Source organism: Natrix helvetica (assembly GCF_964273705.1).
Source record: "Natrix helvetica genome assembly, chromosome: 11".
Lineage (NCBI taxonomy): Eukaryota > Metazoa > Chordata > Lepidosauria > Squamata > Natricidae > Natrix > Natrix helvetica.
The window spans coordinates 18,547,983-18,564,555 of record NC_138562.1 but is presented as its reverse complement, the minus strand read 5'-3'; the positions used below and the strand labels follow the sequence as shown (position 1 = coordinate 18,564,555).

The 16,573-nt window shown below is 54.3% G+C and overlaps 2 protein-coding genes across 8 annotated transcripts in view; one reads left to right on the top strand and one right to left on the bottom strand.

Annotated features, from left to right (window-relative positions):
* GDPD2 (glycerophosphodiester phosphodiesterase domain containing 2) overlaps positions 1 to 3,680 on the top strand; it is a 15,009-nt gene extending 11,329 nt beyond the window's left edge. For 4 of the 7 annotated variants that reach the window (XM_081964358.1, XM_081964357.1, XM_081964360.1 and 1 more), the window contains exon 15: positions 919 to 3,680. In XM_081964358.1, coding sequence (XP_081820484.1) covers positions 919 to 1,225 — 307 coding nt within the window. In that variant the 3' untranslated portion in view covers positions 1,226 to 3,680. Of the gene's footprint in view, positions 1 to 557; positions 690 to 918 lie in introns of all 7 variants that reach the window. The other 3 variants (XM_081964362.1, XM_081964361.1, XR_014176328.1) reach the window with 2 other exon arrangements.
* FOXO4 (forkhead box O4) lies at positions 2,953 to 16,573 on the bottom strand. The gene is made up of 3 exons (XM_081964363.1): positions 15,789 to 16,573; positions 7,011 to 8,229; positions 2,953 to 6,069 (listed from the first exon to the last, which is right to left on the bottom strand). Exons 1-2 carry the CDS (start codon positions 16,254 to 16,256, stop codon positions 7,027 to 7,029), a joined length of 1,671 nt encoding a protein of 556 aa, XP_081820489.1. The 5' UTR covers positions 16,257 to 16,573; the 3' UTR covers positions 2,953 to 6,069; positions 7,011 to 7,026.

Below are 16,573 nucleotides of genomic sequence, written 5' to 3'. Positions count from 1 at the left end.
GACTTTTCCCAGCTTGCAAGCTCTGTAGAGTTGTGTCTTCTCAAGGAAGGAGTGTGGCCGCTACCATCACCTTTATGGAGGCTTGACCATTGCGCCCAGGGGTTAAGTCTGCACTGCTGGGTCTACAGTTGGAGACCCAGCCTTTCTACTAGAAGGTGGAAGAGAAGCACCTCCCGAAATCTTGTTTGGAGACAGAGGGCACTGTCTCGCCCTGGATAGTTTAAGATGTGTGAACTTCAACTCCCAGAATACTCGGAGTTGAAGTTCTAGGTTCAGAGTTCAATTCCCAGAATTGAAGTTCGCACATCTTAAAAGTTGCCACAGTTGAGAAAAAACTGAGTTCGGTGGGACTTGAGTTTCTCGGGTGGGTCTTTTCGTTTTTGAGAGATGTGCTGTTATGAACTTGGGTGGAGCACCGCACGACCTGGTCCAGCTGGGCCACAAGCATTCAGAAGGACCTCGGTTGCTCCCCAGATGCCCGTCCAGATGCTGAGAGAGCTGGGGAACAGAGTTCACTGACATAATTCTGACATGATTCCCCCCCCACTTCTTTACAGAAGACGGTCTCGGAAAAAGGACTCAAGAGGTAAAGCTGGTATTTTAGGATAACTGGGTAATTTCCACTCCGTGATATAGAAACAAAATGCCACTTTGGCCCACAGCAGCTGCACAGGCGACCAAGGAAGAGGGTATAAACAAGGGTCTCACCGGCATTTTGGGGGGGGATCAGAACTTTGTGGAGGCTTGCTCCATTCTCGTCTCCGTGAGCAGCTTCGAGTGAGGCTCGCTGTTCCTTGAAGGAACATGGCTTCCCCTAAACGCAACTTCCTCTGTACAGTCCCACCTCTGCTGTGCCCCCCAAAAAAGGGCGCAGCGGAGTCCAGCCAGCCCCTCACAGCCGTCTCCTCCCGCCTGCAGGTTCCAGCTCCGATGTGCTCCTGACGAAGATCCACAGCCTCTTGTCCGAGTGAGGCTGGAGCGGCCAGAAGCCCTGGGCTGTGCCTTCCCTCCCCCCAACTCGCTAGTCTTGGCAGGACTCTCCTCTTTCAAACGCTTCGCTGGGAAGGAACAGGCCGTCCTCAGTGTGTGCTGGCAGTGGCTGCTGGGATCCGTTTCAGGGGCCTCTGTTGCACAGCCCTCAAAGGAGCAGCTAGCAGCCTGCATGCTGCATTTCGTCTTGGAGAGCCGAACCCGGAGCCTTCCCGCATCCTGGAGCTACTGCTAGAGCCTCAGGAGAGAATTGGGGAGCTACCGACTCTCCTGTGGGACACGATTTCTTGATGGGGGGACTGGGAGGGATGTTGGAAGCGCCCAATAAAGCTCTTTGTACAGGCTGGGAAACCCGGAGCTGCTGTGATGACTTCTTCCTCTCCCAAATAAAACAGGAGGGGGGGGGGGACAACACCCTTTCAATGCACAGCTGCTCCGTGTCCCACCTCTAGCAGCTTCCTGGCCCAGTCTGTGTGCTGGCAGACTAGCTGAGTTCAGAGGCTCCAGGGTGGAGAAAGCAGGCTAACCTCACGTGAGTCAGGGGTCTTGGCCCCAACGGCTACACTCCTTCCAGTGTGGAAGTGTGTCGGATTGCAGGTTCAGCCTCGAGGTTTTTCCAGGAACAGCCTTCAAGGGCAGAGCATGCAAAACGACGACACCCAGCAAGCGAGTGCCATAGGCTGGTTCTTTTAGGAACAAAGTGCTACTTTCTGCCTTATGTGTTAATAATTCACTTTTTTATTTAAAAAAAGAGCAGCTCTTTTTGCTTCAAGCGGTGATGATGTAACAGGAAGTGAATTTATATTGATTTAAAAATGGACTGGGGTCAAAAGCTTCACAGAAATTGCTTGGGAAAACTAGTTGGGTGAGGTCCGGCGTGACAGGTGATCTCTTTATTCCAAGAAAGAATGCGCCTTGTTTAAGAAATATTTAGCAGCCCGGCATTCAAACGATATCAATCAAATCTATTAAACTCATGAGTCAGGCGGAGAAAGTTCATTCAGGTAGCAGCCTTAATTAGAAAAATTTAAGGACCTGAAAATGAAGAGGGAGAGTAATTGGAAGCACACGGCTTCTAGTGATAAAATGTACCCACATACTAATGTAAGCTAGTTTGTATGGAACCCGGAAAACAGGAAAATCTATCTTGGCAAAGGGCCTCCTACCCCAAGAATTTCCTCCAGGGCCAATGCGGCTGAAAGCTTCCAGCATGCACCAAGAGCTTTGCCAGAACAAAGCGGGAAAGCAATGCCAGCTGGCACACTTCAACACAATGGCCAAGGTTGTACCTCACCTGAGCCGTGAACCCTGGCTGCAAACCCTCAACGTTCAGCTCACGTGGGGCCCCAACACCACAAAGCCCACTGCGTGAGGGTGAGCAGCTCTCCATTATCCTGAAGCCCAGGAACCCACAAACCACCAAGGAAACGGGGAGCAACATGGAGCTGCTGTCATGAGGGCCAATAACTTGAAGGGCAGTGCTAGCCCCCCCTGTCCCTCTGTCCAAGGGGTCAGTCTCTTGGCGATTTAATCTTTCCTGCACTGCAGGCCTTCACCAGCAGGGGGCACTGCCTCCGATTCAGCAGGAAAACCAGTTGTGTCCAGAAAAGTTGGGGTATCGCCATCATCTCTCTGGAACTGGAAATGTTAGTCACTGAATCCGGGGCTTCCCTAAGTGAAACGACGCAGAGCTTTGAGCTAAGGGAGAGGCAGAGATCCCTTCGTGATCTCCAGAACGGGAGGGGATTTCCAAAGGCCCTTGTTCCAGAGGTGGGTTGCTGCCGTTTTGGCCCGGATCGGCCGAACCGGTAGCAGCAGCGGCAGGAGGCCCCGCCCCACCCACCCGCTTCTGCGCATGCCGGAACCGGTAGTAAAAAAAATGAGCAACCCACCTCTGGTCTGTTCCCTGCCATTGCCAAGCCTCTCTTGCAAACTGTAAATGGGAAGTACAAGATGGAGACAGAGGATTATAAAGGTTTATTTGTCACATTTTGCCCTCCAGCAAATCCACAAGAATTGGGGGTGTGGGGGGCTGGGGAAAGGGGGGGGAGATAGAGAGAATGCCTGGACAGTGATCCAGGAGGGGACAAAGCCTTTATTTGGGGGGGGGGAGTCAAGCCCTGGGGGGGGGTCCAGCAGCTCCTCTCCAGGCCCCCCAAGGGACTGGCAGGAGAGCTCCAACCCCACACTAGGCACTCCCCCCCCCTCACTCTGCTCTGGAAAGAGGCCAGCCGACAGTTCTTCCTCAGCCAGGCCCAGGTGAGAACCTCCACCCCCCCCCATCCACCCCCCAGGCTTTGGGACTCCGATGCCCGAGGAGCCCATGGCAAAGCCAATCAGGCAAGCAGAATGGATGAAGTCTACCTGCATGAAGGCCGCTTTGGAGCCCTTCCCTCATCAAGCCCCCAAGATCCTCACCTATCTTGTCCTGGATCCCATCACTCAGGCCACAGATCTTTCCTTCAGAGGAGGAAGATGCTCTCCTTGAAAAGCAGGGGACCCCAAAAGAACGGGGGGGGGGGGGGCAGGGGAGGTTCCTCCTATACACAGGGCAGAGATGACTAAAAGCCACCCAATTAGTGCAGCTGTTAATGGGGGGAAATTAGAGGCCTGCAAATCTTTATAGGCCAGCCCGATATTCGGATTGCGACTTACTCTCTGGTCCCAAAGATGCCTTCTCTCCCCCCCCCCCCCCCCCCCAAAAAAAGGCAACTGGACTTCCTTGCTTTTCTCCTTGAAAACGTTTCGCTTGTCATCCAAGAAGTTTCTTCAGAACTGAAGAAGTTTCCGGGATGAGAAGCGAAATGTTTTCAAGGAAAAAAACAAGGATGGTGGGGGGGGAAGGGTTTGGGGGGGGGGAGGAGAAAGCACTTTTGGGGCAATCACGACCTGGAGGGTTGAGGATCTCCATCGCTCTGCATCTCTTCTTGCAGCTCAATGCCAGCTTCCCTCGGATCCCAAGACAGGATCCGCCTTCTGCCTTCAATGCTCCAGGGAAAGGGGAGGGGAGCAGACACCCCCATCCTTAACCAGTCCTTGCTTGGAGAAAGCAAACTGGCATAACAGCTGCCTGGCAGTTGGGAGGCTAGGGCACCCTCTCTCCCAGGTGGCACTCCTCTCCTTTCAAGTGGGCCAACTTCTCTGAAAGTCCCCGTTCCGAAGCAGGGCAGGGTCCTCACAAAGAAACTCAGGGGGGGGGGGGGGCTGGCCTGGATCGAGGACGGTGCCCCTGTATGGCAGGACACCAGCAAAATCTCCTGCACCCATTTCCAGGCAGGCCTCTCCTGGCATTCACCCCCCAATGGCTTTGGGCAGCTGCAGGAAGAGTGTGGAAACTGTCTTACTGATGGATCTTACCCTTCTCCCCTTCAGCCCTGCTGGCAAGACCCCCCCATCTCCCCTCGTCAAGGAGGAGTAATACTGGAAAAATGGTCTCTGATGCTCTCTGTTTGTGCAACCCTCCCCCCCCCCCCTTTTCTGGGAAGGCCAGATCACCTGAGAACATGCTGGATGCAAAGGACAAAGCAACTGCAATCCCTGCTACATTTGGAGTATTGCCAGCCAGGCTATACAACAAGCAGACCGAGGTCCCCCCCCCCTGCCCCCCAACCTGTTAGTCAGCAGGCAGTGGCCTCCCCCACAGAGGCTTCTGCACCAAGAGGTCGAGGGCTCCATGTGTCCAAAGGGGCAGCTATGACCTTGCTCCTTCAAGGCTCAGAGCCCCCAAAACTCCTCCCAGGAAGACAAGATGCTCAGCCTCGTGTTTCCAGGGAGCTCGGACTCCCCCTTCCTCGGAGAAGGGGACTCTAAGCCTTATCTAACCCCCCCCTCCGCCCCCCCGGCCCCTTTTCCCATCACCCATTCTTCAGCTCAATTCCTGGCACTGTGTACTTTAGTGTTCTCTCTGGTATCAAAACTTATAAAGCTGTAAGAAAATGTCCTTTTCATTTTAAGCCAATCATTTCATAGGATTTTCTGTTAAAATATAGACAGGGTTTTCTCCCCCCCCCCCCCCCCGGCCCCATTTTTTTTGTTTAACAAAAGCTTCTAGTTAATCTGCTGCTAACTTTACAGGTATCTATCTACAGCCCCCTCACCTATCCTGATTCCAAAGAACAAGGCTAGCTTGGTGCCCCTTTCCCTCCTCCCCGTCCCGGTTTATAAAGCACCCTCCCCCCCCACCCCGAAGCCGCCCTCCTGTTCTGGAGAGAACTTGGAATAGCACAGCTGCTGACATGCCAAGTGAGGGGAGAAAAGGCACTCGACACAAGAGACACGTGTAAAACGGGCCCGAGGAGGCTACCACAAAAAGCCTCGTCCAAACGAAAGAGGGAAAGATAGAAAAACGCCACCAAGGTAGTTCATCTGTATAAAATGCCCTTCCAGGTTAGAAAAAGAAAGGGGGAAAAAATCCGACACTGATCAGGGCTCTGGTTAAGGCCAGGTCCGGGTTTCCGGTTTCTCCACCGCCGCACGGAGCCGAACCCAGAGAAGGCGCTTTGGTTTCTCAGCAACGGCTTTTAGCACCTGCTTGAGGGAGGGCAGCTCACGCTGGTAGGGAAGGGCTCTCCGTGACCAGGTCCGGGTGGGGCCCTGGAGAGGCCAGGCCTGCGTTTCCAGCAGGGCCTCTTGGCCAGGACTGTCAAGGGTGATCTCCTCGCCCCCAGAGCTCGCACACACCCCTCCCCACCTGCTGCTCTCCAAGCAGGCCAAGCGCACGAAGGACGGGACTTCTCCACTCAAGCAGCCCCGAGGTTGGCTGCTCCTCTTCCCATCCGTGGAGGCATAGCGTGCAGAGTCAAAGGACAGGTGAGGCAGGGATGGGCTGGTGAGTCCAGACGATCATCGTGGCTGGGCCGGAAGCCCCTCCCTTTGGAAAGGCAGGGAGGGTCTGGCCCTCCAAGGCTCCTGCTGGGAGAATGGCGTAGGCTGGATTCATGAAAAGACATGGCACTGGACAGGATCTCTCTCTTCCCGTGGCAGCTGGCCTCTCGCGCCCATGCAAGGCCAAGGCGGGCACCAGAGCTGCTGGCATTCCAGACTCTTCTGGGTGTGGAAAGCTCCTGAAGCAGAAGGGCACTGGAAAAGGGGGAGGAAAAAAAAGGCTTTAGAGGCAACCAACGATAGGAAAAGGTGAATAACAGTGTTGACTTTGCCCCCAGGTGGTTCTCCACACCCAGAGGGGACCCTAGGAGGGGTCTTCCAGAGACTCCGAGAGGAAACAATGTCAAGAGCCCCTAAAGACACAGCTGCTTACAGGGAAGAGCAGGAAGCTTCTTCTGGAAAGGCACAGAAACCGGCCCAGGGTCTTCTGCAGAAGGCAGCGTCCCCTTGGTTCGATTTGTACACCGTACGATTAGAGCTACTCACTTATAAATGGCCCCCTGGTTGCCACCCACCGTCTAAATAAAGATGAAACCTTTCTGTATGGCAGGAAAGCAAGTATCGTTTTAAAGAAAGCAACCTGGAACGGCTGACACGTGACCCCAACCCAGCAAGGACAGACCCCCCCCCCCCCAAACCGACACGTTGAGCTTTTTCAAATGGGGCAATTCCGTTTCCACCTGTCCCAGGACTGTTGTTCCTGTTGGGAGGGGCCCTCAGGGCTCCCCAGGACGTTTTCTTCTCCCAAGGCAAATAGAAGCCGGGAGAGCAGCAACGTTTCCCCCTTTCATCCATCCATCTCCTCCTCCTCCTCGTCTCCCTTCAGGGCAGTTATTTTCCTTTGGACAAAACCAGAAGAGCCCCAAGGAGAGGAAGGACACTGAGCAGGAGTCGAAGCGCTTTCCCTCCCTTTGCAGAGAAGGCTCGGCCAGCTGATGGCAGCTGAAAGAACTCCTGCCTGAAGGGAGGGGCCCCATTCATGGACTTCCTGAACCAAGAAACATTGGGAAAGGGGAAGTGGGGGGGAGGGATCCGGGCTTCCACAGGGCCAAAGGGCCGGGGGGGGGCTGGCTGTGGGGTGGGAGGAGCAGCCTTCAGTGGTCTAGCGTGTGAGGAAAGCCGTAGCGGGTACCTACCTTTGTCCATATGAAGTTAGCTGGGGACCCAACTGTGATTGGAAGCCTGCGACGTGCTGGGGTAGCTCGGAGTAGACGGAATGGGCTCAAAGTTGAAATCCAGCCCTTCTCCGTCCATGAGGTCGGTGCTGATGATGTAGTCCACATCGCACTGAAGGTCCTCCATGTACATATCAACATCCAAATCGTTGGGCAGCTTATCCTGACTCCCGTCAAAGGCCGGGAAAGGGGCTGACAGAGCGGGCGGAGGGCCCAGCTGGCCCACCTGGGCAGACAGCGCTGAGCCCGGAGTCTTCAAAGCGGACAGGCCGATGGCGCTCTGAGGAGACGGCGCCATGGTGAAGGCGGAGGGCGGCAAAGCGGTGGCCCCGATTGATTCCAGCTGCTGCTCCAAAGGCTTCCTGAGCAGGCTCCCCAGGCTCATCTTGGGCTTGGATGGCTGGTCCCCCAGGAGCAGGTAACTCTGGCTGCTCACCCGGCTGCCGCTCTGCGGGAGAATCGGGTCCACCTGGGTCATCATCACGTCGCTGGCAGGCGGCGAGTTGGACGTCAGCAGCTCCTCCAGCGACTGGGAGAAATGGCCGGCCGAGCCGGGCAGCAGGTGATCCATGGGGCTGAAGAGGGAGCTGCTGAAGGAGCCGGGGGTCTGAGAGGCAGAGCTGGGGGCTCGCAAGGGGAAGGTGGGGTTCCTTTGGGCCGGCTGCTGAGGGGTCAGCAAGGACGAGGAGCTAGCCGACATCAGGTTCAGGCCGTCGATGAGCTCCAGCTCCTCCGTCACTGTGGGAGGCACGTTGCTGGAGGCGCTGGAGTAGACGAGGGTGGGGAGCAGTTCCTCGTCAGCCAGGTCATCCTGCTCAGCCAGGACCGAAGAAAGGCCCACGCTGCTGGCATTCGAGCTGGTCCGAGGACGGATGCTGGTCCACACCTCCGAGTCCTCGTTGCTCCGGGAGGAAGGGCTGCCCGGCCACTTGGGGAACTGGGAGACCGGGCTGTCGGCCGTCGGTTCTGGAGCCGCCGCCATGGCCGGCTTCTTCCTGTGTGTCTTCCCACGCAGTTTGGCCAGCTTGCTGCTGTTGTCCATGGAGGCCGCTCTTCTCCGGGGGGCCTTCCCACTTTTGCCGCCTTCTGGATTGAGCATCCACCAAGAGCTCTTCCCGGTGGCCTCATTGTGCACCTTGATGAACTTGTTATGCAGGGAGAGGTTGTGCCGGATGGAGTTCTGGAAATAAAGCGGGAAGGGCAGACGGTGAGATCAAGCCCAGAAACCCCAGCAGACAATCCCAGAGCCCCCCCCCCCCGCCCCCAGGCCACAAGAAGAGGGTGGGCTGCCCCCGCCACCCGCAGCCTTTGGGGCACTGACAGGCTGCCCTTTGACCCGTCAGGCTGCTCCCACCTTCCTACGGGAGCAGCCTGTGGATTTTACGTTTGTCAGATCTTCACGTTAGAGTCAAAATACCAACCAGGTGATACAGTTAAGACGACTGAAGAGGAAGTTGCTAAGCACCTTCTGGGACCGAGAAGCAAACGTTATAGAAAGCCTTGCCAAACATCCTCCCCCTATTCCTGTTACATAAACAAACATACATAAACATAATCTTGCACTTGTAACGCTGACACCTTTCTCTTTTTTTTCCCAATACTTTTCTTTAAATACTAAAATGTGAATCAGTTCAATCGTACTATGTCAACACTACAGTGGTGAAATCAGCATCCCCGGTGTATTATCACAGAGGTGTCCAAACTTGGGAACTTTAAGACTTGTGGACTTCAACTTCCAGAATTCCCCAGCCAGCTCTGCTGGCTGGGGAATTCTGGGAGTTGAAGTCCACAAGTCTTAAAGTTCCCAAGTTTGGACACCCCTGTAATATCGCCAGGTGCAAATAGTACAATCCATCGAGATTGATCCCATCACAGTACTGGAGGCGGGAGGACCTTCCGTCCACCCCCTTTTCTTTCCCCTGCTGGCTTCCTTGACCCTTTCCTTCCCTTCCTGCAGAGCGCAGGGATCGGGACGTTTGCCATGCCAGTAAACCCAAGAATGGCAAGAATGCCACCACATCATTTCCCTGCTGGCTTTTCGTTGACCGGATTCAAACCCTGCACCAAGCACTGGTTCAGGAAGCAGCAGCAGCAGCCTGCTGAATGAGTACAATGCCTCAAGCCCAAGGCAAAAACAGGCCGCCTTGTGCTTCAGCCCGGCCTATGAACAGAGCCAGTGTCGTTCCTTCTGAAGGGCATTCATGCGCCTCCAGGCCAGGCGTGCAGAGAACGGGAGAGCAAATAGCAAACTGGGCGGCCTCGACCAGCCAATGGGCAGAAAAGACAGCATCTCTTGTTACCCACCCAAGCGGCACGCAGCAGGCACAGAACTGACGTACGGCTCTGGGCTACGCCTACCTAGAAACCCGAGCGGCCTTGCCTTGGCTCAGCCCCCTAACCACGTTACTAGCTGTTTGTTGGCCGGGACGGGCCCGAGTCGTCCTGCCAACTGGCCACCCTCTGCAGAGCCAGAAGTTCACGGATCCCAAGCCACAAAGCTGTTTTCACATTCCAGCCGAGAATTCTTTGGCTCCCAGACCTCTTCCCTGCAGATTGGATGGGGCAAATAGAAACCACACGCTCCTTCTTCCCCTTCTTGATTTAGAACAGGATCCTGATTCGGCGCGTGGGGGTTTTCAGGGCTTCGGAGCTCCATCCCGCTGGAGCCCGCAAAGCAGCCCCCCAGCTGCACCCCCACCCCACCCCTTCTCCACAAAAGGAATGGTGAATACCACCTAGTTGCATAACCAGCAGATTCTGGCCCGGTGACAGAGTGACTTGAGATCAAGAGGTAGGGAACAGCGTGTAACTTCCTAAGGATACTAGTCAGGTTTCGCTTCTGGGGAAGAGGCTTTGCCTGCCAGAACCGCAGAGGGCTCAGTTTTGCGTCAAGAGAGCTCTTTGGCCCAAGAAGAGGGGCTGCTCTGGGACTGGGAGGCTCGGCCTCTCTTCGCAGGCCAACAGCCCCAAAGTCAGCATGAAGTGAAGGAAGAGGAGGCTCCCTTAGGCCAAAGCCATCTATCCTGATCCAAAATCTCAGTGGGGTACAAGCAAGCGAACGTTGCAAGACTGAGCCACGCAGTTTTTGGGTGCAAAAGAGTGGAACGAGTGGGAATCGCTCCCCAAAGAACAGCCAGGCGTTACGGCAAAGCAACAGAGTTTAAGACCGAGGGCAGGAGGAACCAGCTTCACACGCTGTGACGAGCTCTACGCTGCTCTGCTGTTCGCTTAACGTGTTCGTGAATCAATTGTGACTTTGAAACAAAAGCAAAAGTTTACAAAAACAAGCTTAGTGGGTGGGCAAACCCAGCCAGAAGGTTCTAAAAAGGGTCCAGGTTCAAATCACTAAATTTGATCGCACATTCGGGGCAAAATATTTGATCAATACTTCAACAAACCTTAACATCTTCCCTGAGAAAAAGGAGAAGGGAAACTTGAGAGACCCGTGAATAAACTAAAGTCTGTTTTAAAACAAGTTCAGGATTACAAGCCTGCTCCCTGATGCCCCTTTCCAAACAGCGAGTTCTGTACTGGGCAATTTCATGGGGGAAAGAGATCCATTTTTTATTTTAAAAAGGATCCTTTGTGCTTCTGTTGCTTCTCAGCATAGATGCATCTCCTCCCCTTCCCCATTTTCTGATGTGGGTTTCTTAGTCCGGATGACTTGAAAACAGAACCATCCTGGAAGAAGGCTGTTACTTGGTGTGGAAAAGTCCTTCCGCTTCAGGATATCAAGCGGTGGAAAAGCAGCACCAATTAGGCATTTCTCTAAAAAGCACTTCTCTCTCCACCACGAGCAAACACTATTTTGATACTGCAATCTGGCCCAAAAATGGATCCCAGAAGGGTTGAGTGGCAATCGCTCATTCAGGAACTTCCAAACCTACAACCATTTGGCAGCTGATTGGGGCAAACTGTCCTCACCAGGAGAGACAGGAAATGATGGTTTGATGAGCCAAACGCTCAGACATTCCTGGGAGGAAGGAAAAGCATCTCCTGTATCAAATGGCCAGCTCCTACAGGAGCGTCTGCCAAGGAGGGAAATTGCCCTCTGCAACGGAGCTGGAAAAGTTCAGGTCAACACAGCCAAGGAGCATCGAGCCGACTGCAGGAACCAGAGACAAGGAACTAAGGTTCCGAGGGCAGCCTGCTTGCCAAACTGCACAACCCGTGGCATAACCGACACACGGTCACAATCTGGGCCCTTGGTTCAAACGTAGGACGGTGGTAGCATCCCAAGATCACTGATTGCCATTTGCAGCTTCCCAGCTGGTTCCAACAAGCAAAATCAATGGGGAAGCATGCGGAGGTGGTTGCAACTTGCCCGGGTAAATCTCCCATTCCTGGCAGCAGCCACGCCAAGCCGTTCTGCACTGGCACAGCACCAGCCCCTCACACGCCCTTAGGGGCCCCCTAAGCCTCACGCATCCTCTTCCCCCACAGCAGGCACTCTCACCTGCTTGGCAACCTGCAAGAGAGCTGCAAGGGACTTGCAACTTCCTGCTGGCTTCCCCATGATTGTGATTGTTCAAAGCCAGCAGGGGGTTGTAAGGGGATCCTCGCTTAACGTCCTCCCTTATTTTAAATATGATTGGGGGGGGGGGAAATCCCTAAAATGAAGGGGGAGGGGAAGCACATTCAGACATACAAGGCTCTGTTATTACAGTCACCGTAATAAAAATAAATTTTAGGATTACATGGCACCTGTTTCTCCAGCCAGTCTCCCTTGTGGGATTGACAGGGAGAGAAAGTGTGTTTTACCAACTCTTAAAAACAGGAGGAGAGAGTACACACAGCAGGATTTAGCTGCACGAGGCGAGGTGTCAATTTCTAGTCACATTCAGGAGGACTGGGGAAAAACAGTGTGAGGCTTTTAAAAGGCCTATTTGTGAACGTATAAAATCCAACAGCAACCTGGATGTTTCCAATGCATATTAAGCAAAAAGGACCTTGTTTCCTGTTGTGTGGAAGCAAGGAATAAATTGGGCAGCAGTATCAGCAAAGCCGGAGATCGTCCTTAGCTGGCAGATTACATGAAGTTCACAGACACCCAATTGAGCACCAGGGAGTGGGAAAGTGCCTGCTGGGACTCTGAACCCAACTGGCTTTGGGGTGGGGCATGTTTGTCCTATTCCGATTCAGTTAAGCACACCCTGTTTTGTTTTGTTTTTTAAATCTACTCTTTCAGCCAGGAAACATTGGTTGATAATATCCTCTCTGCATTCTCTAGCATTAACTGCCCTGAAATATCACCAAGTTGAAACTCTATTTGCTTCCTTATCTTTGTCCAATTCCCCCACCCCACCAAAACCTCCTTCTCCTCCTTGAACCAGCAACCGATAAGCCAGAAACCTGGTGATACCGAGAAGCAGTGCACTGATATATGCTGGCTGCATTCACACAACAACTCAAGCCATAATACAGCGTAGCTTGTTCGTTTGAAGCTGAGAGAGCTATATGGACCCAAACATTGTAATCAGCATACTTATAGGACTGTAGAAATGAATAGCTTCAGACCTTCCTATTAGCACCACAGTGCCTTCTCTGCATTTAATAAAGCACTGGAAATTCACTGAAAAGGGAAGGATGCAGCGTACCCTTCCCCATCCCTGCTCAGCCCAGAAACAAATAGGCTCTTAAGGGGGAGAAATCCCTTAAGACAGGTGTCCAAACTTGGGAACTTTAAGACTTGTGGACTTCAACTCCCAGAATTCCCCAGCCAACATGGCTGGCTGGGGAATTCTGGGAGTTGAAGTCCACAAGTCTTAAAGTTCCCAAGTTTGGACACCCCTGCCTTAAGAGCACAGAAACCCACCCTTTCTCCCTCCTGAGCTTTAAGGATGCGGTAAGGAAGAAACGTAAAAAAAAATTATAAACCATTAAGAAGGAGGTGCAACTATCCTGTGCCGCATCGTTTGAATATTCGAACTGGGTCCATTCTGAAATTCCGTGTCACCCATCAAGCCCATTCCCAAGCATTCAAGGCCAACAGCAACCGGCAGCCCCAAAGAAGGCTGAAAAGGAGCATTAGGGCCGGTCTGGCACGTCTTCATCTGAACTACGACAGCAAGCGCAGGGGTCACAGCGCCTGTCGTTCTCGCCTTGCGATCGGCGTGGGAGAAGCCCGGCATGGGGTTTCATGTCATCAGTTCCTAATCGCAGCCAGGCCTTCTTCCATCTGCACCTCAGAAAAGATTCCCTTTCTAAATTGCATGATACCGTCCAGAACAACACGTAGCAATTAAAAAAAAAAGTGACTGTTGGATCATTGCCTGTAGTTAGTGAACTTCCATGATTCAGCATCTTCATGCCCCTTAATAAAAAAATAAAATAAAAAAGCTGAGCCACCCTGAATTCTGCCCAAACCGAAAGGGCCTCACTCATCAATTTCTGCATTCTAAAACATTAGGACCTCCCCCCCGACCCAAGCATCAGCCACAAACATCTCTTTAAAGCCAAGAGACCCGTCCCTAAGCGAAGGCTTTGTCCTAAGCAGGGCTACGAAGCTTCTCCCTGTCAAGGAAGGTGCCATTTCCAGCCCAAACCGATTTCTACCATATACGCTCGCTCTTTAAAAAGTGGCTAATTCACACATCTGGTGCTATTCCGGCACTCAGAACAGAGACAAGCAGCCACCGAAGGAGCCAACCGCCTTTATGGCTGGCACTGCCAGTTTTTCAAAGGAACACGAGTCATGTGGAAAAGAGCCTTTAAAAAGAAAAAGAAAAAAAGATTTCCAGCCATCCTGCATTTCCTCAGAGCAGAAGAGACATGTCCGCGCTCGTCTCAGAGGTCCCTTTCTGAAAGGAGGGCTGTGAGGGCTAGGAATGCCCGCTATGAAGGAGATATTTATATCAAGCATCCACACAGCTGGGTGACAAAGAGCTGAAGCCTGGGACCGAGAGAGTGGTGTGACACTGGCCGAGAGTCCTAGACTGGACTCCTGCCTTTCCAAGAAACAGCTGAGAACATTTACAAAGGGGGCAGGGAGTGGCTTTTCTTGGAAGTGCTGAAACAAAGTGAACTGCGGGGTCAAGCTCAAGAGGAAAGAGCACAACATTGGGGGAGGGAAGGGGGGGGGAGTCATCTGCTGCACGGCTTCTCAAAGTCCACCCTTTGATGACTGTTCAGGATCCATCCTGAACATGGAAGCCAAGATTTAAGACATCTTCACGGCAAATCAAGCCAGGCACTTATTTATTATATCCAGATTGTCTCTCTCACATGACTGGACATTCAGCAGACCAAATGGAACAAAGCTGTAAATCTCTTCCCAAATCAAGGAACACCCCCCCCGCCCCCTCCTCCACCCTATATTTACTTTTGGGGAGGAAGGAGACACAGAGGGAGAAGAAGCCTGCAGACATTCCTGGGCCTTTCTGGAGCCCTGCAGGGAGCAGCTTCCTTGTCCCCCCCTTTCTAATTTCCAGCCACCGAAGCCGTCCTCTCACCGGCTGCTCAGGTAAACCTCCCCACACGGCTTTGCCCATGAAGTAGCACTGCAGGGTATCTGGGCCATGGCAGTAATCAGGGCAGTGCGGGGAGAGCCAATCCCAGACCTCTCTGCCCAGAGACACCCTGTGGGAGTCAATATTGCCAGGACGCACGGCGTTGAATCTACCGTCCTTTCAACCTGGGCTGGAACTCGTACAAGGGTTAAGATTAAAGAGTTCCAGCGTGTCAGCTGTAAACGGGCTCAAGGCCAAGCAGCTGCAGCAAGTGGGACAATCTGTTGCTGAGCTTGTTGGCTGTCCTCTCCACCTGCCTTTGTGATTTCCCCCCCCTCCCTCCCTAATCAGAAAGGAAGCAGTTGCCCTACCTGGCATCATGGAAGATGACTTCAAAACCCTTTGCGCCAGGAATCCCGCAGGATAGCAAAGCCACCAGGCAGGCCAATCTATAGAGACCAGCAACCCCACCTCATCTAAAAGCAAGTTCCAGGAAGCAGCAGGTTTCCCAAAGCTGGCATTCTGCACATGCTCAGAAATATTCCATTTTTAGAACAGCACTTCATCCTGAAGCTCTAGAAACCAAATCCAATAACTTGGACAGCTATACCCAATGAGGGAGTGTTGCACACTGGCCCAAAGTTTCCAAATATGTGGCGGGACGTGGGGAACAGTCAGTGCTGAACCGCCTGGGTTCTAACCCTTGCCTTCCAGAGCTGCTTTCTGTACAACGCAACAGGTTTGCAAGCTGGCACTCAAAGCTGCTTTCTGATGAAACAATGCCAGGATTTGCACCTGCGGGTAAAAGAAAAAAAAAAACCTACCCTCAAAACATCAGACCCTCCCTGCCCGTTTTTTGTTTTTTTTTTTGAATTTACCATAATTCCTCCCGGTTTTCTTTCTACCCTGCCAAAAAGAGTTGGGGGAAAAAGCATGCCATTTATTGCCTTCCATTCCTATCGTAATGATTCAAGGGGGGGGGAGTAACACCTTGGCAATGCAGTATTTTTATCGCACAGAAATAAAAGTGTGTGTGTGTGTGTGTGTGTTGTTGTTGTTGTTTTAAAAACAACAGGCGAACTTTCAGGTTTCAGGAGAGCCTCCTGCCAAGTTGATAAAAGTGGTGAAAGGCTGCAAGGGCTGAACGCCAAGGAAGGCCTCCTTCGCCCAAGCCAGACTCAGGGTTTTTAAAGAAGGCAGCGGCGGCCGAGGCCGAGCGCTCCCTGCCGAGGGGCCTCCCTGGCAGGGCCGGAGGGGAAGGGGAAGGAAGGAGGGCGGGTAGGGGGCTCACCTTCCAGCCGGCGGAGCTGTTGCTGTCGCCCTTGTCGCGGAAGAAGGGCACGGAGCGGACCATCCACTCGTAGATCTGCGCCAGCGTCAGCCGCTTGTCCGGGGCGCTCAGGATGGCCTGGCTGATCAGGTCGGCGTAGGACTGGCTGCCCCAGGCGTTGCGCCGCGCCCCGCCCGACCCCGCGCCGCCCTTGCGCGACCCGCCGGCGCCCCCCGGCACCGACCCCGACGACCCCGCCGCGCCCCCGCAGGCCTCGCCGCCGACCCCGCCGCCGCCGCCGGGCTCCTCGGGGCTGGCCGCAGCGTCCCCGGGCTCCGGCTCGACCACGGCCACCAGCTCGGGCCGGGGCAGCGGCCAAGTGCAGGAGCGCGGCCGGCTCTGCGGGGGGAACTCCGGGTCCAGCGCGGCCAGCGAGGATGAGGAGGAGGAGGACTCGGCCGCCTGGGGGCTCCCGGCCGGTTCCGCCATGATGGCGCCGCCGCCGCCTCTCCCGCCGCCCTCAGCGCCGCCACATCAGCGCCTCAGGCCGGGGCGCCCGGCGGGGAAGTGCCCGCGGAGCTCCGGGGCTTCCCCCGGCTGGCCTCGCTGCTCGCTGCTGCGTCCGCCCGCCTCCCGCCGCGGCCTGGCCGCTCCTCAGCCGAGCGAGCGCGGAGCCACGAGAGCAGCCCGCCGCCCCGGCGGCACTCTGTTTACCACAGGCGAGGCAGGCAAGCAGGCGCCCCTCCGCGCGTGCGCGGCGCCTCTGCGCCCCGCCAGGGACTCGCTTTCCCGTCAGGCAAAGCGAG